This window comes from Anas acuta, chromosome 10 (assembly GCF_963932015.1).
Source record: "Anas acuta chromosome 10, bAnaAcu1.1, whole genome shotgun sequence".
In the NCBI taxonomy this organism is placed as follows: Eukaryota; Metazoa; Chordata; class Aves; order Anseriformes; family Anatidae; genus Anas; species Anas acuta.
In genome coordinates, this window is record NC_088988.1 from 3,609,821 (window position 1) to 3,633,769 (window position 23,949).

Consider the following 23,949-nt stretch of genomic DNA (forward strand, 5'->3'; position numbering starts at 1 on the left):
CTGAGACGCCCCAGTCCCGCCCCGCCACCGCCTCAGGGGCGGTGCCGCCCGGCGCCATTCCCCCGCCGCGCTCCGCTCCGCCCCGGCAGCCTGGAGGCGCCGGGGGGCGCCGGCTGTCGGGTACCAGGGGGTGTGTAAAGGTCCGGGGGTTTCTCCTGGAGGGGGCGGAGAGGGCTCTGGGGGGGGCTCCCGCAGTGAGGTGGCGGCATGGGGCGCCCTGCCGGTAAGGGGAGAGGGGGGCTGGCGGCTGCGGGGCTGGCTTCAGCTCCCTCCGGCTTCAGCCCCCGAGGTGGGATGGGGGACACGCCGAGGGGGTTTGCAGATCTGGTGGGGAAGAACGGGCTCGGCTTTGGGGAAATAAAGCTAGGAAATTGCAAATCGCCAAGGCTTGTGACTGGCTCCCTGCTGGGGACTCCTTGCCTTGGGTCGCCCCCTTCCCAGGAGCGGTGCCCTCCCTGCCCGGAGCCCTGCTCCCCAGTTCCCTGATAGTGACCATGTCCTCACGGCTTTTTCTTCCAGGTTCCTGCCATTTCCATTAACCTTTTGGCATTTATCCCGCGATCGACATCTTCCTTGCAGGAAGCAAGGCTTTTGGGCCTGTAACACTCAGTTAAGGTAAATAAGCCCAACCCAGACTCCTGTGTACAGTTGCTTATCAGCCAATTTCACATTGGGTTAGCCTAAACAAAGCGCTTCTGACGCTTCTGAAGGGCTGTTTTATGGCCTTGCCTAGAAAATGAGGTTTGTGTGGAAGTGGTAATCCAGAACCCAAAGTGATGTGCCAGAAATAATGCGGAGTTTGTGGAAAGGAAAACACAAAAGGGCATATTATACAGTTTCTCCCCGTTTTGGGGTTGTCACCCCAGAAGCGTGTCTGCCCTGGGAAGGCCATTCACAGCAGTGTCTGTCGTCATGAAATCTGGGATTTCAGGCCCCTGGGGCACTTAGGTTTGTGCCATGCTGCTCTAGGGAGAAACCTGGTGCATATGGCCTCGACAGTGCATTAAAAAACACACACAAGTTAAATTAGTAATGCAGGTGAATCCTGAGAGTGGGAGAAACCACAGGCGTACGTTAAAGGTATTAAAAAAAAAAAAAAAAAAGACAAAAAAAACCACAACACAATTCTTTGGATACCAGCTCCCAACAATGTATTGAATTCATACGAAGCTGTGTGTTAGGTCTTGAGTCTTTCTCCTAAATGTTTTGGTTACTCTGTATTTCTTAGCAGCATTTTGATTGATTGCTGAATTGAGTCTGTAGAAACACGTGATCTGAAGAGTGATGGGGTTTTAGTACCATATATTATTGGCAGACCTAGCTTCAGTCTGTTAATGCATTAGAAACATGTAGCATAATCTGTCATAAATAATCCATAATTAGACTATTCCCTTCATGTTACTGATGCATTCCAGCTGACAGACTCACGGTCACTTTGTACAAGCTCATTTAATCATTAAATCATACTGGTTTTTCCATTTGATAAGACCTGAATGACGTTTGAATTGGTAGACTGGGTGGTCTTAGCAGAGAGATGTGCTTTTTAAAGCACAGTTACTGCTCACACGCATTATTCTTCAAGTTTATGTAGTTTTGATATTCATGGAGACTTAAAAGTAGTTCTAATAGTTTCCTATCAAGCTAGTAATTTGTTCTTCTTCTAAAACTTGCACTGGCATGTCAGACTGTTTGGTGCATCTTTTGTGACCATTGTAATAATCTTCAGTATCTGCATTTTTTTTTTCCCATTTCCCTTTGCTTCAGGTTGGAAAGATGGGAAATGCAGATAGCAATGCCTATCGGAACCACCTTTCCAGATTTCTTCCTGAGGAGCAGTCTGACATTGATGGAGTATTCGATGCCATATCGGGATCAAGTGGCTCATCAGCAGCAAAAAATGGAAAAGCTACGAAGAAAACTGTGACTCTGGGAGCGCTACAGGCAAGAGAATATGTTATTCTTGATATATCTGAAATGCATTATTCTAGAAGGGCACTAAAGATGTGGCAATAATTACTTTTAAAGGATTGTTTGCTTTAATTTAATAGTTACTGTTTTGAGGTAGAATGGATATTTAATATTTTCTTACAGTTTAGCATCAGTAATGACTATTGAGTTCGTACTTTTTTCTTAAATTGCACCGTTGGATCAATTTGCAGCTTTCTTGATTCTGAAGTAACTTGGGAGGTATGAAAATACTTTTATACAGAATCCAGAAAAGTGGGAAGACTGTTCTTCCCCTGGGATTTGAATGCATGTGATTACTTACAGGTTTTCTCAAGATTCTGTCACAAGCTCAGTTGGTATTTGGTTAGACCTTTCTCCCTCAATTGCATCACTGTCTCTGATGTTTCCACTTGCATCAAAAAGTGAAAATTCAATTTTACTTGATTAAGCTGCAGCTCCCTATTTTATTTAATTAACATATATTACACTCTCTGATTAACTTTGCATTCATTTTCTAATCAAGAAAGAAAAGGAGTGATTTGTTATAATACTTCATAACTTCAGTTAGACAGGAATCAAGTGTCCAAATGAATGTAGTATTGAAGTTCATTTCTACATACGCTACGCAGTTAATGGAATCAAATTAGAACTCCATGGCAGAGGCAGGATATTTTAAGGTATTTGGCAATGAGTCTGCATATAGACCAGTTTGGGCCTTATCACAGCCAAGCTCTTTATCAGCTATCACCAGTCTGAAAGCAATGATGCTGCTGCCCAGTCTTTTAATCCTGATACCTCCAAAAACTTGGTTCTTGGTGTTTGTTACTTCACTGGGACCTGGAAGAAATCTTCTTTCTAGCTTTGCCTTTATCTCAATGTAATGTTTGATGAAACTTTGTCTTTTCCCATCCTTTTTGTTTGCCAACTTAAATTAAAATCTTCTTGAGGACTGCACGTAGGTGTCTACCTAATTCCTTAGCACAGGGACTATTGCAATGGCAAGCCTGCATTGTTGGCACTTGTGCTTATGCCTTAGCTGGATTGCTGTGTGGCACATTTGATCTAGCAATAATCTGGTAACATTCACTGGGCCCCAGCAACAAACTCATGTGTTCTGCTTAGCCTTTACTAGAAGGAAGCTGCGTGGCTTGTGGACCAGAGCAGGCTGCACTGCGTAGCTTGGAAAGCAGACAGCAAGCATCTCTTGGTATTTTCTTGAAGCCAGTTACATCAAGGATCCTAAACTATCAGAGATCTGCATTTGTTAGAGGTTTTCTAAAGCTTCTCTTTTTACAGTCCACCCTCCTGAATCTACTCACTGGAATAATTACAAGCGTAACAAAATAGGGCAGCTAAGTGGTGGGTGGGAAGGGGTACGGAGTAGGTAGGTAATACTGCAGCGTGAAGTAAAAAGCCCTTCAGTGTAGTGCATTTTTAACGATGTTCCCTGCTGCTTGCTTACTTCAGGCTCATGTAGCACTTTCAGAAAGCCCCTCAGAGACAGCTGTACCCCCTGTGACCGTCCCTTCCTCAGTACGGACCACGCTAATGTGTCAGGCTGCAGCTGTGAATTCTGCTGCTGCTGAAATCAATGGGACTTTTACTGCTGACGTCAACAGTAGCAGGGTAGAGCTCAGCACGTTGGATCTCACCCTATATGCGCAGCAACAAACATTAACATCAAACAGGAACGTTCCTGGTGGCTTTGATAGGAGTGGTATTGAGCCAGCAATAGATGGGTAATAGCAGCTCCACTGAATTGATCCGGAGTGCTTTTACGCAGGTGGAGGTCTGTTGATTTCGGTGTAGTCCCCACTGGGCTGTGGCTCTGCGTGTGAGCGTCAAGCCGTGTGTTCAGCATGTCAGGCACAATGAAGACACTGTGTAATCATATCCTAGTGTATGGATGTATTTTAGATGATTTATTTTTAAACCCTGTAATTAACTTGAACGCTCTGAATGTGTCTTGAAAGCAGAGTCAGATCTTCCCGCGGTGTTGTGATGTATGACGGTGTACACAAGTTAGCCTTCAATTCAAAGGGCCAGCCATGCAACTTAAATAAACAATCTCTGATTTCAACATCAGGGATGCCTTATAAAACTCAGGTGATCTCAGTTCTGTTTCAGGCTTCTCCTGGATGTTGCTATCCAAGGGAAATTTTCTACAGTTGTTCCTACACGTGCATTTAGGGTTAAATACTTTGCCTGCATTTTCTCGAGGCCAAAACTGAAGCTATGTGAAGAACTTTACTTGCCATTTGGTTTTAAGTGTCTGTGAGTTTGACTATCAAAGGCAGAATTATAATTTTAAATGTCAGACTAGCAGGGTTGTAAACCTTTACACCAGAATTGCCATATACAAATCATTTGCTACTATCCTGCTAACAATTTACATTGTGTTTTTTTCTTTGTTTTTTAAACTCCATAGCATTTGTAGAATAACTATATCAATTTAAATCAATTACATTGGAAAGGATATGCTATAAAAATAGATGTTTTTATTTCTCTTGGAAAACCAGTACTTAGACAGAAGTCTGTTTCTGATAGTAGATACTTGGTACAGAATCCTTCATTCATTGCAGTATATCTCAGCACACGTTAGCTGAATTATATTAGTTATTCTACATTTTAAAAATATGTGTTTTGCTATTTTTCTGCTTGTAGGCATATATGCGAGAACCATTACCAGAGCAAATGACTGTTCGGTTGTACAATGGAATGAAAAGTATTGACCTGACTGGGAAATCATCTGAGCCCAGCGAACAGATTGCTAAGGAGCAGTTTGTAATTTTTATGTCAAACCTCTTGAAAGGGAATGCAGATGAGAAGATTACCATAATAATGAGAATGATCTCCACGACAGAAGGTCCTGTGAAGGGCAAGCAAATCCAAGAGGTACACTGAGAGGTTAAATGTGTGTTTTGGGGGGCAGTAAGAGAGCAGAGACTAGGGTAGGTAATCTGAAGGTAATCCTTACAGGGCAAGAGGATTCAGAATAGGGATTCCTGACTTGTTTTTTTTTTTTTCTCCTCTCTGCCACTGTCTTGCTGATCTTGGACAAACTGTAGGCTAGAGGCAGCAAAACCTGTGGTGTGACTGGTGCTTCTGGGAACGGAGCAAAGTGCTTTCCAGAGCCTTAGCCACAGGACAGATGTATGGATTAAGTATGTAGCTCGCTAGGTGGAAGGGTGGGATCTCAGAAAACTGATTGACTAGTGGCTTGTACCACTGTAAATTTTCATCCCCATTTCCCTCTATCTTTTGTGATGTATTTTACAGAAGTGATTTGTGAGGTAACATTTACTGAATGTCTTGGAAAAGGATCCTTTTCAGGACCTATGACACTGACAAAGCACTTCTGCTATTTCTGACTCTTCATGAGAATAGATGTTTCTGTCGTTGGAATTACAGCACTAGTACTACTTGCCTTTGTTCTCTGAAAGTCTTTGAAAGTCTGTGGCAGTTTTATTTAAGAAATGACAAAGTGGTGATGTTTTAATCTTTCAAGTTCACAGAGGATCTGATCATGTCTGTGGTCCATGTACTGAACTACAGGAAGGAACTGAAAGGTTGGAATTTGGATAATACGAGGGATTCTTCAGGTGGAGTAAAGGCTCTGGCTTCTCAGCTGCTGTCAGAACTGAAGCTTGCAGGTAAGCAGCACCGACGTATTGTATTCCAGAATGGCACAGGGCTTGCATAATCACCAAAAGACCTTTGCTCTTTGGGTCATATTTTCTTTGAGTTTAAATGATGAGACCAGTTTCTAGTGCTTTCAGAATAACTTGGGAATTTTGATTGTTCTACTTTACCATCTTTTCCTGTAAGTTCAGGAGTGCTTTTGCCTTAAGTCCCAATTCAAGTGGATGTACAAAGCTGTTTATCACAGAACATGTCTGTTTTACAAATACCTGACTTGCAGGTGACAACTGTTTTGATGCATTTGCAGATGTTTATGGTGGTATGTCCTTTTGCAAAGCCTAGATTTACCTTTGTACCGTTGTAATTACAGGTGAGATATTTTTTGCAAAATAGCAATATATGTTGTAACCATGAGTCCACATTTCTTAATCATGACAGCCCAATGAATGGGTGTCACAGTCCAATGTTTCTCAGCTCTGTGCATGCATCTCTTTAATGTAGCTGACAATTTACTATCTCCATCTCCTTTTGTTTGTGTTTTCATTCCTAAATAATGCAGTATCTTTTGTGCACTTAAATCAACCGATTATTTTCCTGAAAGAAGGTACAGGCTAGGAGGCTTACTACTGTTCCACGTGTCTTGTTATTTAGATGGGGCAACACCTGTGGGTCCTCAGCTAATGGAGATGAATTTTGATCAAAGTGCCATTGAGGATTGGGTGTACCGAGTTCCACACATCTCAACTTTTCTCAGTGTTGTTATCAGGCAAGGCCTCCATGTTCTGCACTCTCTCCCAGACCAAACCAAAGAAATAGTCAACTTGGTTCCAGGCTGCAAAGGCATCAAAGGAAGAGGACTTGTCAGTCTCTTTGACATCCCATCCATCATATACATCAACTCCCATTTGCCAGCAGAGCTGCAGCACAAGTGGCGGCTTTTGTTTTCTTCTAGACTTCACGGAGAAAGCTTTTCACAGTTATGTGGGCATATAGTGAACAAAGGTCCCTGCATAGTGATCCTAAGGGACTTAGATGGCTATATCTTTGGTGGGTTTGCATCTCACTCCTGGGAAGTGAAACCACAGTTTCAAGGTAAAACACTTTTTCTGTTAATGTCTCACTGTTCTGGTAAACGTTGCTTACTCTGTACAGGTACAAGAATCCTGTCTGCTTAATGGCTACTGTTATTTTACTTTCATAACACACGGTATTTCCATGGCTTCAAGTGTATTTTCCTGCAGCAAAACCATTCTCATTTTGGAAGCATGTGTAAAACATACCAAGTTATTCTGCCCTTGTGCCCAGTCAGGCATATTCCTGATGAATGTTTATAGTTTGTCGTTGGATAAGACTTGAAATTGCAGGACTTATTGATCATGGTTTCCTTTTCAGTGAAAGCTATCGACTCCTGTGGCTCCGTAGGTGAAAGTGAAGTGAAAAATGAATGAAATACAGTTTAAACAAGGGAGTACAGTTTAAATAACATGTCCAGCAGATGGCAATGTTTGTCCAGCAGATGGCAACGTCGGCTAAGCCTTCCTTCACCATTTGCACACTAGCTCTCTCTGCCTTTGTTTCCCTTTAAAAATCCAACAGCGAAAAGTTCCGCTGTACAGAACAAACATTTTATTCCCTTGAAAACTCTGGAGAGAGGAGAGGTGCTTCTTGTAACTCTATGGGAATAATTTTTTCTTTCTGGAAATATGGCTTATCTGGAAATATGGAGGGGAAAAAAAAAAGATGGACTTTGGGTAATCAGTCTTTCTAGGAATCTTTGCTTTTGATACATTAAAAAAACTCATTTGCTATACTTAAGCAATATTTGATAATTACCACCCCACTCAGTTAATACATTATTACATTGGTCACACATTTTCCTCCTGTTTTTTCCTGACAGAATAACACATGCAGTGCTATTCTACACACCACAGGCTTTCTGGGTACGAAATGGGGCACAATGAAGGCTGTACTCTAAATTCATTGACCCTAAACTGATCTGTATATCTGTACAGTCAGAACTAAGGGTGATCGCACTCCTGCCAGTGTGTATGGGTCCAGCAGTTTGCCAGTTTTAGATGACACGATGCAAGCCTGTGATAGGTGTACCCTTGCTTAGTAATGTAATGTACTAGTCATGCCTCTGACTGCCCTTGGTCACAGCCACATAATCCCATTGATTTCTGTGACCCTGCACAGAGTTAACTGACAGTAAACAATAGGTCTAGATCTCGATTAGACATAGATATTGGCTTTCTGAGATTGCAGCTGCTGTCTTTCATTTATTCAGCTGCATTTCTTCAATACCTTTTTCCTATCCTATTTGTAAGCAAGCTACTGTCTGGCCACTTGTCTGACCTCACATGCTTTTCTGTTTGCAGGTGACAACAGATGCTTTCTGTTCTCTGTTTTCCCCTCTCTTGCTGTATATACATACACAGGGTATAATGACCACTACATGTATTTGAACCATAACCAACAAACAATGCCAAATGGACTAGTAAGTACTAAGAAATGACAATTTGGAAATTGGATTAATGGCTGATGTTTGCAAGTGTTTTGTGCTTTTTTTTTTTCCTCATTACATCTTTCAGCCGATTTGTTTCACTTGTTTTTTTCTCTGAGGATGTTTTCATCCTTTATCTATGTTATTTGTCCCACACTTTTACTTGGAGGATATTTATTTTTTATTTTTTTAGCATTAAGTATCAGTGTAAAGTGTGAACTATGGATAATGACGGAGAACTGCTTGCAGTACTAATAGAGTTCTTACTTTTCTTTGTAGTTGGTAGGTATTCTGAAGTACCAAATCAACTAAGATAGAATTTATTCATGTCTGGTCCAAGTAGGTGAACTTTATGCAGGTTAGGATTATGAAGATTATGGGAACACTTTTTTTTTTTTTTTTTTTCCAAGTTTGATTATCACACGCGCCCTTCTAGGAGTCCTTGATTCCTGTTTTCTGGAAGAATGGGCAGTGCGTATCCACATCATTAAAGCAGCATAAGCTGGCTGATCTAAGTAGTAGAAGAGCCTTCTACTGGCTGTTCTTAACACCACAGCAACTGCTTTTTAAATTACTGAAGACTGAGAAAGCCCAACAGAATTAGAGTATGAGAGTTCTACGTAGGCTGCTGCTGTTGTGTGATTCCAGTGGCAGAAGCTCCCTTTACTCAAGCCCATGAATGAGCTCACCAGATGCAGATTTTCTACAAAACAGCAGCACACCATCTATTTTGAGCAGTGCTTTACAGATTTGTTGTGCTATGTGCCTGTAATTTAGGGAATTGTAGCAGTCTGAGGTAAATTTGCTCTGAAGAAAACAACATCAAATTACATTATCCATTTCTGTGGATGCTTTTCTAAACAGAAAACAGGCAGCTAAACCCAACACTTCCGCCCTATTTAAAATGGAACTGTCAGTCAATAGATAAAAGCCAGGGGGCTAAATTTCTGGCACCACATTCAGTATCTGCAAGCAGTTCAGCTGTGACTCTGTAAAACATACAGGGAAGGCAGTAACAATCAAATAAACTCCGGTTTGTCTGCGGGGATACCAGATTTGTGTAGTAGCTGAGGTTGACTCAGAATATCCTTTTTCACCTACTCACAGAAGTATGGCATAGATACTAAAACTGGCAATTTATACTCTAGGTTTCGTAACTTTTCCACTGTATTGTACATGTGTAGCAAGTGTTTAGTGTGCTGCTTTGCTTCACAGGGTATGGGTGGACAACATGATTACTTTGGCCTCTGGGTAGACAGTGACTATGGGAAGGGACACAGTAAAGCCAAACCTCGATGTACCACCTACAACAGCCCTCAGCTGTCAGCTAAAGAGAATTTCACACTGGATGCCCTGGAAGTTTGGGCAGTGGGAGACTTGCCTGAAAGTACAGAGGTTGGTGAACAAAACTGAAACCTGTAAAATTGTTTCCTATTTGGAATGGGAGATGCGAAGGAAAGACAGTTTTGGGTTTCTCATAAGCGCTCTCTTTTTACCATAGTGAATAATGTTTTCTTTAACTCACTCTGTGGTGCAGTATATTTTGTAGCAAGAAAATCATAAAACAGTCGTAGAATTTTTGAGAATTCCAATATGAAAAAACATGAGGAGCCATGAGGTGATAGAAGAGCAATACTTTACTCGCAATTTCAAAATGCCTTTCTGATATCGAGGAATTGTCTCAAGGAGGAACCTCCTTGCAGGGGTTCAGTAAAACCCAGTATTTGTAAAACAGATACAAAGCACTAGCAATGCATAAGTAAAGTCTTAATCTGTAGCTCACGAGGCAAACTGAGAGAGCCAAAATATTTCTTTATCAGTAATTTATTGTTGTTTTACAATAGATTAGCCATTTATAATCCTTGCACCTCCAATCCCAGCACTTCCTTATCTGACAGAAGACTAATAAAAACACAGCAAGACCTGCATTTAAACAGCTGATACTTTGTATAGAACAGTAATATTTGAAGTGCCTAGGAAACCTGGTTTCAGCAAGGATACAAAGAGCTTTTTGCTTAAATAGTTTGTGAATAGGTTATTGTTGGTCTTTCTGCACCTCGTTTATTCCTGGGAATGAGTAGGAGACCTTTCCTGTCTCCTCTGTCTCTGCAATTTAGCTTATTAAACTGTCTGCTTTGCACGGTTGCTTGTTTTCTGTGTTTTTAAACTTTAGTTCTTTTCATACTAAATTAATGTACTCTGTCTGTTCACTGGACACACAGCTCTAAGTAGAAATGGAACAAATTGTTTATAGGAACTGTTAGATTTTACTTGAATCTCCTTTTTTAAAAAGAGTTGACATCTACACTTGAATTTGTGGTCAGGTTAACTAGTGTGTGCTGGCTGACTTGTAACCTGAACATACTTGAAACAATTCACTGTGCTCTTAGGAAAATTTTCTGACTATTTTGCGTATCTGCAGCAATTAAAGTCACTTGATGTATCCCAGTGAACCTTAAATGCCTCACATGGAAAGTATGCGTCTGTCATTGTGACAAACTTGCAAAATCACGTTACTTGTGTATTGTTGAGTATATCTCTTTCCTTAAGCCTAATACTGATTCATTCATAATGGCATTGTAAATTGACTTTATTTTATTTTGCTTTACAGACAAAAGGTAAGAAGAGTATCTTGGATGTGGATCCCGAGGCCCAGGCCTTATTAGAAATGGTTGGAAAAAGCCGTCAGAGCGAAGGTTTACGAGAACCCATTGAAGATGACGAAGATAACTAAGAGATTCACAGTAACATGAAACCCCCTTTTTTTTGCTCCTGAATTTTCATGTTCTTTGGACAGGATTCAGGTTCTTCCTCTTTCATTTTTTTTCCTTACATTTACCTAATTATCTGGGACTAAGCATAAGTCTCGTACTTATGTAACATTTAGGTCCAGTACAATATCCTGCCTGAAGGATTTAGCCTGGGGAAGACAGAAAAATTAACTAGGTATTTAAAAGATATCTAATGATTAAGTTCTAGTTGATTGTGGACTTACTAGCATTTCTGATAGATCCTGCCTGCATATAGAGTTTAAAAACAAAAGAATAACTTATTGACAGTACTGCTTATTGACTTGGAGAATTAACGAGTATTTACATAAAGACTAGATAAGACTTTGATTAAGGCTCTTACACCTTGACTACATGTATTTATTTGCATGCAATGAAATTAGGTGGTGAAGCTTGCAAATTGTAATTGTATCTTACCTTGGTAAACATAGAATAGTTCTCATGATTCCATATGAAGAATGCTGTTAATTTGCATTGCTGCAATTAAAGCAGTGAATCTCAGTCTTTTCTAAGTCAGGTTTTAAGCAAGTGATTCTACAGGCTGTAAGGTGCAGGATGATAAGTATACAGTGTTGAGTTTTATGGTGATACACTACAGTTTAGTGAAGCTCACTTAATATGTTTCTGGAGAAACTTGCCTATTGTTTTTTAAACTTAGGAGAACAAAGCCATTGGAATCATTGAGGCATATTTATTCTAAGAATGGGCCAACCCTGTGCTCCCAGAACAAATATACCTCATGCAGAAATTCTCAAGGGGAGGTGCATTCTTTAGTAGATTTGCTTGAGACTGGAGAAAAAGATGAGTCTGTAGAAAGGATTAAGGAAGAAGCATCCACAGGTAATTGGGACTAGTATCTGCAGATTGTTTGCAAATAAATAAAATTTTAAAAATCAGGCTTATGCCTTTAACTTCTCTGAAGACTGATGCACATTCTATTTCCACATAATTGTCACTGTATTATGGAAAAAAGTGCAAAACATAACTAGCAGGTTGTTTTTTTTCTCTGTTTTGTTGGCTGTTCACCAGCCAAGACCAGTTTTGTGAACTCTCCACTCAGGGCTTTTTCTACTTAAATCTATTCACGTGTTTTTTAGTATGACCTTGCTAATTTTCTGTGTAATTAACTTGTTAAAAATAACCCTAATTTCTATCAGGGACTGTAATTTCTAGCTCAGCAAATGGTGTTTGGTTATTAGGAAGAGAAAGGCTGACTGTCACACACACTAAGTAAAAGGACTGTGTCAGTTCCTCCTTGTACTAGCATGAATTTGTCATAGGAAAAGTTTGATTTCCATGCATCATAGAGTAAAACATACACTGTAAGTCTGTATTATTGCTGCAATTCCTGATCACGTGGCCTTCCTTCAAATGCTTTCCATTAACATTTTCTTGTATGTGGTCTTTTCCCTCCTCTGATGCTTTTCAGAGGGAACCACTTCTGAATATTCAGAATAATCTGTGCTTGTGCCTTAATATAGATCCCACTTTTGTTGCTGTTGTAGTTAAACAATGTGAATTTAGCCTTGAGAGGAGAACATGAAAAAGTCTCTGCAGCCATGCATCGTGGAACTCTGCTTAGCATTTAACATGCTGCCTGCACTAATGATCAGAGCATGTACGCTGTGAAAGGCCTGAGCTTACTGCTTTTATGTTGTGGCTAAGTAAATAAACAAGATAGTTTCCCAAGATTGTGGTTGGGGAGGTTAAAAAAAAGAAAAAGTAAGCCTTGTAAGAGTTATACCGATCCTTTATGTAATTTGCTATCTGTATTTTTATAAGAATCTTAAAGGGTATACAGTAGAAAATACTGTATAGACAGCTACTAAGTACACGATGCTTTCTGCAAGTGTGGTGATGCTGGCTTTGTTTTAACATGGTATTGTCAAACTCCCACCATAAGCCTCAGAAGCATTCTTTGTCCTAGGCAAGGGCTAAGCTTACTAAATGCTGCTGAAGTGGATGACGTGCAGAAATGAGACAGTTGAACTTCTGCAATTACACGTTGAGCAAACTGCTAACCTTTCTTTTTGTCCCGTAATGAGGCAGATACTTTTCCTTGAGGACTGAAACCGTATGCAAGGATATTTAAAAAAAACAGCAAGAAGACATCGTTGCAAGCAGTAACTGGGGAGGGTGAATTGCACAAAGCCTACTCTACACCTAAAGTATTACAGTGACTGAGTTTTCTTTGATTTAAAGTAAGTGTCATTCTAGCTAGTTCTTCCTAGACTATGAATCAAAAGTATAATCCTGTTTAAATATAATCCTGTGAAGACTGGCACAGCATTTTGACCTCTGAAATTGTGTTTTATGACAAGTTTGTATCTGAGACTCTTATCTTCACTTTAAAGTGAAGGTGTTATGCTGGGGCAAGAAGAAAACTGACACTTTGGTAATCATAGCAGATGTCCGTGGAGCACTATTTACTAGGAAACTACTGATCCAAGCAGCAGATGGGATTATTCAAGATTGGCTTAGATGAGAGTCAACTTTTTTTTCCCTCTCTCCCACCCTCCAGAACCTAATGATTAAGCAATCTGTGTTTCACGTTCCTGCATCAACAAATGTCCAGAAAGTGGTCATCAGCAATGAGTTTAGCTATGATCTAAACATCTCTCACTCACTTTTATGCAGCTGTTGATCCAACTGCAAGGCTTAATATTCCTGCAAGTGTACAAGTCATCTTCATTCTCATGTGCTTGTGAGAGTGAATCCCTTCCCCATTAACACTGTCTGCTACTGTGCATCAGATCAGCCATCCACTTTTGCCCCCGTGTGACCAGTAGGAGTAAAAAATGACTGTGGTTTTCAGCAAAGGCTGACAGGAGTGCTAGCACTTCAGGTCTCTACTGTTTATTTGAAGTCTCATGCCAGATTCCTTGATAGTCTGTTAAAGCAAAGCTAGGTATCACGGACTCTAGAAACCTATAGGAAAAGAAGTGCTTGAGAAGGCAGTTCTTTTCCATTAATCTAATTTAAAATAAAAGGATGGGTTTAAATCAAGAGTCTTGTTCAGATACATGAATGTAATGTTTTAAAACATAGATTTTTATTAATAAAAATCATTGTGATTTAAATAAATAAAAATTCAATTTATGCACAGTAGGTATTTCTGTACAGGTGTGAAATTGCCTTATTTTGTTTGGGGGCTATCACAGCAGTCTTGGCATACAGAGCAACGTTATAAAAATATACCTGATCTTGGTTTAAAACAGGAGCCAGTCCAGAGGTTTCTGTAGACAGCTCAAACAGCTTAAGTACAGTGTGCAGAAGGAACACACTGGAGTAGGAGGAACTGTCGGTACAGATTTACTTGGGTATCTTCGGAAAAGACGTGCATCATCAGCAAATGGTGCGTTTGAGTTACCCAGCATCACAGCTTCAATCTGAATATATTTTTAGAGGAAGTCTGCATCAGTTATGACACTCCTTTGTGTGCTTTGGTTGGCAGCAGTGTTTTTCACAGAGTTTGACCAACTCGGACACGATGAAAACTGAGGAAGCCAGTCCAGTAAGAAACAGCAGGTCTGCCAAGAGGAAACAGAGCAGAGGTGAACACAGGACAGCTGGATTTTGGGCTGGGGATCCCTAATTAAGGGCCCTCCTGCAGTAGATATTTGTGTTGGTATAACTATGTAGAGGTAATATCTGACTATGCTTGTGGTAGCTGTTGAATTAGAGAAATGACTGCAATAAGTAAGTAATATGAAGTCAGTTGGTATAATCCATTTGATGGGGAGACTACATTAATCTGCGTGTGGAATCATTGAACTCAGCTTCTAACATGCCTAGTGTAGATGTGATAACAGTATAGTATGGTAGAGTTTGCTTAGACTGATTTAAATGGTAAAATATGCATTGCATTTAGAACTAGTAAACATTTACCCTGATTTTTTTTTTTTAAATTGAGTGACTGCATAATGATCATAGATAAATGTGTTTAAACCAAGATTATCATATAGAACTCATGGAAAATCTTAGCCTGTCTGCATTTACATGCATTTATGTGCAGAAAATCAAAATTCAAAACCAACCTTGGGATATCATTAAATACTAGCATTTTTGTATAGCTACGTGTATGCATATAGGTATATGAACTGTTGATTGATTTCCCCTACCAGCAGTCTCATGGGAACTATCACATAGCAACTTGGCAGTTTTAACTGCTTTTTAAAGTAGCTTATATAAAAAATAGGTATATAATAAATTGTAACTTACCTAGGACTCCTAAATTCTCTGTCTGGAAGATCTTCTGTAATGGAGGGACATATATAACAGCCAGCTGTCCCAAGAATGACCCAAGCACAGAATACAGGAACATGCGGTTTCGAAAAAAGCCTATTTCAAATATCAGCTTTGTCTAGAAAAAGGAAAAAATAAAAAGAAATATAGCATTTCCCAATATCCTGTTGGTACTTGAATGTCAGACTGTTTCTTTGCACATAAGCTCTATTACCCTTTGGAAAACTGAAGTTACATGCATGCTAACTGGGGCAGAACTAGATAGCTGAAAGTGTAGTTTCAGTTGAACAATGATGAATAACTTTATGAAGATGATAAAAATCACACTGTTTAAATAGCTGTAAAACAAACAACAAAAACTTCCTATGCAAAATATTTGTATTCTAGTGTTTATATAGTGTTTAGTTACCATTTTTAGACAAGAAATTACTGCTGACACAATGATCTCACCTGAGAGCGGCATGTCAGGGCATTGAAGAGGTCAAAAAACACAAAACACGTGAAAGTCATTGTGGTGGTTCGGGGAGTTATGCCACTTTCTGGATTCTGAAAGCGAATGCAAAGTTAAGCCTTACAAAAATATGTCAATGTAACAGATGGACTAAATATTCCCTTTAATGATCTCTGGCTTCCTAACACTGCCCTTCCTAATCCTTCTCCATTGGATATTCAGAAAGTTCCCACATAATTCCTTCAGAAATTGCCCTTCACTTTGTTCTCCACCCTGATGAAAATAAGATATGATTGAAGATTTTCCTAACCTCCTTCCAGAAGACAAAGAGGGTTCCACTGATGATAATTACAGCTGACATGAAGATTTTCAGGATCAATGATTTGCTGAGTATAGTGTCCGTAATACATCGGGGGGGCTGTTTGATAGTATCCCTGTCGACAGGTTCAACTCCCAAGCTGTATCAAATAGAAGAGCACCGTGTTTAGTTAACGTGCATTTTCCTGAAATGGTACTGCTGATAGGATGGATCTGGAAAATTTATTTCAAAGAACTTAAGCGTGAGAGATGCCAGTATTCTGGCAGGGTTACATAAAGCTCCAAATTTGTCTGAGAGACCTATGATAAAGGTCTCTTTTGGAAAATGAGCTGCTACAGTGATATTAGACTACTGTAGTTCATCATACCAGTGATCCCATCCTAGAGGGAGAGCTAGGTGTGAGATTTTGGCCAACATCCCTTCTGTGATGGAGCAGTTGTAATTATCAGGTGGATGAGGCTCTTGGATCTTGTGATTTTGGGCACATACACCTGAATGTGTGCAGAATTTCCTGGCCAGTCAGACCTACAGGGTGATAGCAGGTGATGCACTTTAGAGAGAAGACTGTTCCCCATGAAAATGTGGAGCAGTTAACTGGTTAAACCCCAAAACAAGAACATGTAAAACCTTGAATACTGATGAAGTGCTTTAGGAGGAACCAGAAGGGAACAAAAGTACAACTTATATAACTATCATATTTTGCTCATTTGAGTCTTCTATACCTTTGGGCTGGGGGCCCGTCCATGATGATGTTGATCCATAAGATCTGCATAGCGTTGAGTGGATTTGGTAGGTTGAGCACTGTTGACAGAGTAATTAGGCTCAATGCTGAAATGCTCCTGCAAAGCACAGAACATCGTTTGTTTGCGTGGCCTCACCCGAAAGGTGCTTCCACTGCAATCGAAGCAAACATGAACTTACGTGCTCAGCTGGAACCGGACAAAATTTTTTATGTTGTAAAATATTCCTTTTCCCTCTTCTATTGCATTCCTGCAAGGGAGAGGAGAATTTATTAAATAACTAAGACTAATACTATTCTATGCTGAGCTCCCTGTGACACCCTGAAGATAAATTATCTTCTCTAGCACTTACCTGGGTTGAAATTCATAGCCCAGCTTAGAAAAGAACAATGCATCTTCTCAGTTAAAATGACTTTATCAGCATTAATCAATCTGAAAACACTGGTTCATAAGGCCAGGTTTTGATTCATAAAGCAGGCATGTGACCTATTATAGCCTCACTCTGCTCTGCCTACCGTGCCCATTATGAACCAACAACGCGTTGCAAATTATACAGCTTTCCTCTGAGCTTTTTGCATGAGGCAGAGAGCACAAGTTATGATCTACCCAGACATCCAGGAGCTTTTAAATCTCCAGTCAGCTACAGTAACTGGGGATTCTCTATTGCTACAGCAACAAGAAACCAAGGCTTTCGGATGAAAGGTAGCTTTGTCCCCACCACCTGAAACAAAAAAAAGCCATTGCAGTGCGTACAACTGAACGTGAGCCAGGCTGACACCGAGGAATCAATCTCCACTTACTGCCAGCTGACTTACACGTCCTGCATCTCGGATTTTTCCAGGGCTAGTCACATAACAGCCTCATTGCAATGGATAGCCAGAAAGCATCTGAAGCAAGAAAGCAGATACCGAAAGTCTCTGAACCTACATTACTGTTGAGAAGTCATCGTCCACAAGGATCATGTTGGCAGCCTCTTTGCTGACATCTGTACCCGCTTGCCCCATTGCAATCCCAATATCGGCAGATTTAAGGGCCACAGCATCGTTAACGCCATCTCCTGTCATTGACACAACAGCACCGGCCCTCTGCAAAGCCTGTGGTGGAGGAGAGATGAGGGACTTTGAAGCCAGGAGAAGATAAGTCCTGCTGGTAGTCACAGGATTGGCACTTAACAGAACTGCTGCACAGTTTTTAGGGTAGATGTCAGCAGGCCACATCTATACGGACTGTACAGAGCACACAACCAAACTTACGCAGACTAAGAATTAAGGCACTGGGTTTTCAAGAGTTCCAGTGTCTCACATTTCAGCAGAATATAAAAGAGGAGACTGAAGTCCTCTTGATACTGTGCTTGTTATTATCAAACATAATATTACTAGCAACTCTCAAGTGACCCAGGCCAGGTCTACAGGAGAAACACTAACGATTTTGTTGTAAACGGTGCCAATGTCCTTTAGTTTGAGCTGATTGTGCCTTGGAAGACCAAAGGTGGCTCAAAGAACTCCTGAGGGCCCCCTACACCTTGTTTTTGTGAGGCCTATAATGGATTTGAGAAGCTTTTAGTACCTTTATGATTTTTAGTTTGTGCTTTGGACTCGTTCTGAAGAAAATGGAAACCTGAAAAACAAAAACCACATTATTGTATGAGATGGATGCCACTGGAAGTGGAACCAAGCCTAGTTGTTGTATTCAAAACCATTACATTTGTGACAGTGGCTGAGAGCTCTGCCTCTGCCAGTTGGTCCAGCTCTTCCCCAGACATGGCTTTCAGCTTCCCATTGCAGAGACCAATATTCTGTCCTGCAAAGAAAAGCCCAAAATAAGATCATCAGCTCTGCAAAAAGACAGCTATTTCCTGACTTGAAGAACAGGCAGCAACTGAAGAATTTTCAAGAAAATACTTCTCAATCCTGGGAGGACACACAGCTCTGGCTCTGAGCTGGGCTGGTCACCCTGTTCTTACTCAACTGGTGTTATGGACGCAATGCAATACCCAGAACTGGAGCTGACACTAAATCCAGCCCTCTCCTCCCTGCTAATTGCACAGTGCATTTCTAAAGGCAAAATGCAAAAATGCAGAGATGTTCACACTCAGAACATCAGCCATTTGTCTCATTTAGGGTATTACACTTCTGACTCTAAAATAACAGAATTAAATAATGGGAATTTGGCCCATAGTTCATAGCTGCTTTATTACTGCATTTAATATGATTTGTTTAAATGGATTTCCAATCAAAAACTCAGTGACATTTAAAACCTATATAGCACAAACGATAAAGCCGATTACTGTTAGGTAGCATAACATAACATTGGATTGATCTGACAGATAGAATACAGACCCACAAGAAAAAAAGAACAAGAACAACAACAACAACAACAACAACTAGGTTTGCTACCTATAGCCACAGCAGTTTCCAGGGCATCTCCAGTTATCATCTTTACTGATACACCAGACTCAAAAAGGACTTGAACAGCTTCTCTCACTCCAGCCCTGGGGGGATCGATTATTCCAACCAGACCTAAAAAGGTTAGCTTGCCAAGTTCTGGCCCTGAAGCCAAAGCGAGTACTAGAAACAGAGGGAGAAAAAAAAAAGAAGACAAAAGTTAGTTATTTATAATTAATTACCATACATTAAAATGAACATTTAGAGGAGATTTTAACTCTCCAGCTTTCCATCTGAAAAAGTCATTAAAGCCAGATAGTCAGATATTCTTGAATAGACACTAAAGTTTGTTGTTTTCAAATAATACTGGTTTATAAGAATCAGAGAATTTCTGTTTCACAAGTTTCCCTTAGGGTTTATTTCTGTCTAATTTAATGTCTACCAAGACTTGCCTAAATGCAGGTGTATTAAAACGGGAAAGTGCAACACCAGAGCAGACACTATTAAACTTCTGTGCTAAACAGTGCTCCTGTGAAAACAATTTTTATTTCTAGATCTAAACTGTAAGAAGGAAATTCAGTTAAACCAGCAAAACTTCCATCGTGTAAACAGCAAGGCTCTGAACATCTTGTTTCTGTTGGTGCCTAACTATCATTCAATTGGTCTTGAATAACTCAAGGATATTTTGCCAGGGGTTCATGCCAGTGTTGCTTTGAAGACTGAATCACAAGCTCGCAGCAGCTGCCTTAGCTAATCGCTTTCTTTTTGAAAGGTGATTTGCCATTCACAACATCAGATGAGTCAGATATTGTAAAGCAAGCTCCGTGCATGAGTTACTAACTGCAAGACACAGGACTGGTGAATATGTACAATAACTATATCATCTTCCAGACCTGGTTCCCAAGACTTGTTCTCATCTACTCACATCCTGGGGACATGCACAGGAGATGGCGTCTTTGTTATAGTGTGAAAATCTAAGACATTTTTGAAATGATGTTTCTAGCAATGAAGGAAATGGCACACTTATAAAACTTATGCAGACTATGCACTGACATGAAGTCAGGATCAAAAGGAGATTGTTAAATTTGGTCCTAATAAAGAGCTGAACCACACTTCAACTGAAAGTCTCAGTGCTCAAATCTGTGCTCTGATCCCCTTTCAAAGTTGCTTTTTGTTGCTTTAAAAGCAAAACTTGGCAGAGCAGTGATTAGATCAGGTTCAGCGTGAAGCTTTTCAATGCAACATTCAGACTGTATCCCAGACAATCACAACGCTTCAGGAAAGAAAAACATTCACCAGTACCAGTACTTATTTTCAGCTCCTTTCACTTTCACTAATTTAAATCCAGAGGGGAAAAAAAAAAAAAAAAAAAAAAAGAAAAAGATTAATGGTAAGCAAGCACCCAGCAGACCTAAGACAGGACTCTTGGCAAACTGACATAGAAAGAGATCATGTAAGTGATGCTAGGGATTAAGCCTCTGCCTATCCTAACCAGAATCGAGCCAGAAAGTATTAGGGCATAAGAACCTTAAGGGACACAGACAGCAAAGACTGACCCCGTAGACCTGAGGAGCCCATTCGTTTTTCTTCCTGCTGGTAGATGGCTTTCTGCTGGGGCGTAAGCGTTAACGAGATGCCACTGCTGTTATACATAGTGCAGTATCGAATAACTTCTTCAAATGCTCCTTTCATAAAGTAAACATCTTCCTGATCCTTTAAAGCAAGGAGATAATGTACTTTATCAAAGGAAGAAAAGAGAATGTTTTAAAAATACCTATAATGCATGAAGTTTTACATCTTTTATAAAACAGGTCTTTTCTTTGCTCTTTTACCTGTTTTGTAAAATTTCCACGTGCATGTGTTATTTATAGGATGTGAGGGTTTTGCTCTAGCCTTTTTCCATGCTCAGCCATCACAGACACAGGCAGAATAGTAATGAAAAGGTTGGTGAGTTTTTAAATCAGAGCACAGTATCAGCTGAGACAAGCTCCTTAACCAGGTAAGGAAAAAAAGGCCAACATTTTCTTCCAAACAAACATCAAATCTTTCTTCCCCTGTCAGTTTTATCCAACAGCTTTTGTTTTCTTGCTCAAACCATTACATGAAAAGTTATCTTTTCCCATTCAAGCACAGCATTAGAAACTAAAATTACACCCAAGTCAGGAATTTTGAGGTTTGTTCAGTTTTTCTCCTGATATAGTTAACTTTTGAGAGTACTATTTGCTAAAGAGATACCATTTCATGCCCATTGTCAGAGTGCACAATTAGGAACACGAAACCAGCCAACAGCACTGTTTGCTTTACCTGATTTTTCAGCATGCATTTCACGGCCATCCACTTTTGTTCAGAGCTAAACGGAATTTCCTTCTTTCTTACATAAATATCTTTTATGTCAGCTAATTCCATCTAAAGCAGAGTGAAATAAAAAGAGCACTGTAATGCTAAACAGTATCAAGGCTTGTCTATATTTTCTGTAGTACAGTATAATTCAAGCACCGATGGTTGACCATGTACTTCCAGGCAGTCATATTTCATAGAGCTCAAGAGAAAGCATGTGGAGAATAGAACCTGTTTCAGAAACACCTTTTCCTTTCGGTGCCTGATAAATTACACCTCAGCCTGAAGCTTTTGCAAGAACTTCTGGCTTTTGCAAGAGCTCTGCACTGTTGTCCAGGCCCTCGGTAGGGTTTTGGACCAAAGGCAGCTCAAATCCTTCCCCTGAACCGATGGCTAAGTGCTGGGTTGGGCTCCACACGTTTCTTCCAGCCAAAGCTCGGGCTCCCCTACTTCAGCTATTTCCCAACCATCCTACTTGAAAGAAAAAAGGAAAATTGCAAACAACTGAATAGTCTATTACAGGTGTGGTTTCAAATTCTTCCCTGATGACTTAAGCTCAAAATAAATTCACCACAAGAAGACCCTTCAGCTCTGACAGATAACAATCTGAACCAACACATGTGCCTGCCCTAGCAGCACGCACTGTACTCTGTGCACAGTTGCAGCCATCAGAAGTAGCTTCCAGTCTCTCTCTGCCCTTGCTCCACAATAAATAAATCAATAAATAAATAAATAAAAATAGAAGAGAACTCCCCACATGTTCTGCTACTGCTTGGCTACTCAATGGCAGAGCAGAAGAAAGACTTACATTTAGCATTTAGGGAAATAAAATGTCATTGTTTTCAAAAATAAAAAAATCCAAATAACTGGTTTCACTGGTAGAGTTACAAGCCTAAAAACTTGGAGGTAAAACCAGATATCTCTGTGCATCATTTCTTCAGCCACCTTCTCTGCTTTACAGCCCACCTGAGGTTCGTGGACCACAGGCTGCATAGCATGGATAAAAGGTGTTTTATGGCTCCCTACCCGTGAGTATGAATACAGTATTAGTTAAAAAAAAAAAAAAAAAAGTTATTTTACACAATTATGACCAGAAAAAAGGTAAACAGTCATCAGATGATCCAAATCCAGGATGACCCTGTGCTATGCTTTCTAACGTGGCCAGTTCTTGCTCATTTTTCACACTGTCATCTTTCTCCTGAACTCTTAATTGCATCTACAGAAAATATATAAATAGATGTTTTGTCTTCTGCTCAAAAGAAATCCATTATGCAGCACAATTGCTCAGATTAACCAAGCAAAATAATTACTGCTATTAGCACAGAAGCTCAGGGAAGGTGTTTGTCCATGACAAGAAGGTTACACCGAAGAGGTGTACATCTCCAGCCCCAGGGAGAAGAGACAAGGAAAGACTAAAGCCAGTCTTTGGACTTTAAAGAAGTCTGATCACTGCTGTCAGACTTACAATTCCAGCTTTTATTTTTTATTTTAATTCTGAAATGTTTTAAGTCTCAACAATCTTACCTTCATTGCAAGGGCAATGAGAGCTCCTTCTGTGGGCTGTCCTATCACACTGTTTTTCCTGATAATAGCGTTATTGACTACACAGCCAGCCTAGAGAAAGAAACATATTTACATGGTTTATTTTTTCCACAACTGGATTCATAGTTTTTTTTTTTTTTTTATTATTTCTTTAAAAGAAATAAAGAGAGATTGGAGAACGAAAACAGCCACATCCCAAAATATGCACTATTGCCCATAGCAGCACCTCTTGAGATTAGTTCTTGTGCTTTCTAAACCTGCATAACCCCCAGGATACACCAATATTTTGGTAAAATATTATATTTTGCATAAATTAACATGAAGCAAAACATGATATACATCAAACCAGCTTGGTAAGTCATGAAAACTCAGTCCCTCCTACTGTTGCTTCTAAAGTGCACTATGTGCACAGTAAAGCCTAACCTCCATTTGAGGCTCCAGCTCAGATCATTTCACTATCCAAACACTCTGCTTTAGTCTACATTGAACGCACAAGATTTTGTTTAATGCTAACACGAAATCCAGAGACTGTCGCAGTGCATTTATGTATTGATTACACAGCTGGCTAAAGTCTACAGTCTGTCTGCATAAAAAACCTGGACATGGTAATGTTAATTGCTCTTTCCCCTGCCAGAGTTGTGTTTTGATCCAAAACAGCAATGACACTTAACTTGATGACTCTGGTCTCTCTCTATATGTCCTATGATTGCTACCTTTCACCAATAAGCTTCAGGTTTCATATCATAATTACTCAGAGCCTTTCTGTGTGACTGCTCTCGCAAGGCAGTTTATGTTAGAAATACAAAAGTGGTGTTTTCACACTCATTACCCAAAGTGATCTGTGCAAATTAAAATTGAATGTAAATAGGACAAGCTGTTTCATAATTTATACTTACCTCCACTAGTTTCCCAACTGAGACATTGGAAAATTCTTTAAGAATTTCCTTTGATGGCAGAAGATAAACATTTCCTTCTCCGTTGTAGCCAACCCCACTAACCTGAGGAACAGAGAGAGAAACAGCAAATTTCTCACTGTCAGGCAGGACTATA

The 23,949-nt window shown here is 40.0% G+C and overlaps 2 protein-coding genes across 6 annotated transcripts in view; one reads left to right on the forward strand and one right to left on the reverse strand.

Moving 5' to 3' along the window:
- Positions 1 to 13,989, forward strand: MEAK7 (MTOR associated protein, eak-7 homolog). 4 transcript variants are annotated; one of them, XM_068693116.1, is made up of 9 exons: positions 1 to 120; positions 520 to 615; positions 1,765 to 1,941; positions 4,612 to 4,842; positions 5,456 to 5,600; positions 6,241 to 6,681; positions 7,968 to 8,086; positions 9,308 to 9,487; positions 10,704 to 13,989. In XM_068693116.1, exons 3-9 carry the CDS (start codon positions 1,774 to 1,776, stop codon positions 10,824 to 10,826), a joined length of 1,407 nt encoding a protein of 468 aa, XP_068549217.1. In that variant the 5' UTR covers positions 1 to 120; positions 520 to 615; positions 1,765 to 1,773; the 3' UTR covers positions 10,827 to 13,989. The 4 variants fall into 4 exon arrangements, with proteins under 4 accessions (XP_068549217.1, XP_068549218.1, XP_068549219.1 ...); XM_068693117.1 differs by having other exon boundaries at positions 12 to 130; XM_068693118.1 differs by having other exon boundaries at positions 67 to 140.
- The window catches only part of ATP2C2 (ATPase secretory pathway Ca2+ transporting 2), a 24,172-nt gene continuing 14,132 nt past the window's right edge, over positions 13,910 to 23,949 (reverse strand). Inside the window, exons 14-27 of one of the 2 annotated variants that reach the window (XM_068693121.1) lie at positions 23,796 to 23,897; positions 22,882 to 22,971; positions 21,325 to 21,426; positions 20,577 to 20,733; positions 19,033 to 19,203; positions 18,339 to 18,436; positions 18,203 to 18,253; positions 17,564 to 17,730; positions 16,818 to 16,886; positions 16,619 to 16,735; positions 15,888 to 16,035; positions 15,577 to 15,672; positions 15,103 to 15,244; positions 13,910 to 14,472 (exon numbers count right to left, since the gene is read on the reverse strand). In XM_068693121.1, the coding sequence (XP_068549222.1) occupies positions 14,345 to 14,472; positions 15,103 to 15,244; positions 15,577 to 15,672; positions 15,888 to 16,035; positions 16,619 to 16,735; positions 16,818 to 16,886; positions 17,564 to 17,730; positions 18,203 to 18,253; positions 18,339 to 18,436; positions 19,033 to 19,203; positions 20,577 to 20,733; positions 21,325 to 21,426; positions 22,882 to 22,971; positions 23,796 to 23,897 (1,638 nt within the window). In that variant the 3' untranslated portion in view covers positions 13,910 to 14,344. The remainder of the gene's footprint in view (positions 14,473 to 15,102; positions 15,245 to 15,576; positions 15,673 to 15,887; positions 16,036 to 16,618; positions 16,736 to 16,817; positions 16,887 to 17,563; positions 17,731 to 18,202; positions 18,254 to 18,338; positions 18,437 to 19,032; positions 19,204 to 20,576; positions 20,734 to 21,324; positions 21,427 to 22,881; positions 22,972 to 23,795; positions 23,898 to 23,949) is intronic. The other variant, XM_068693120.1, reaches the window with a different exon arrangement.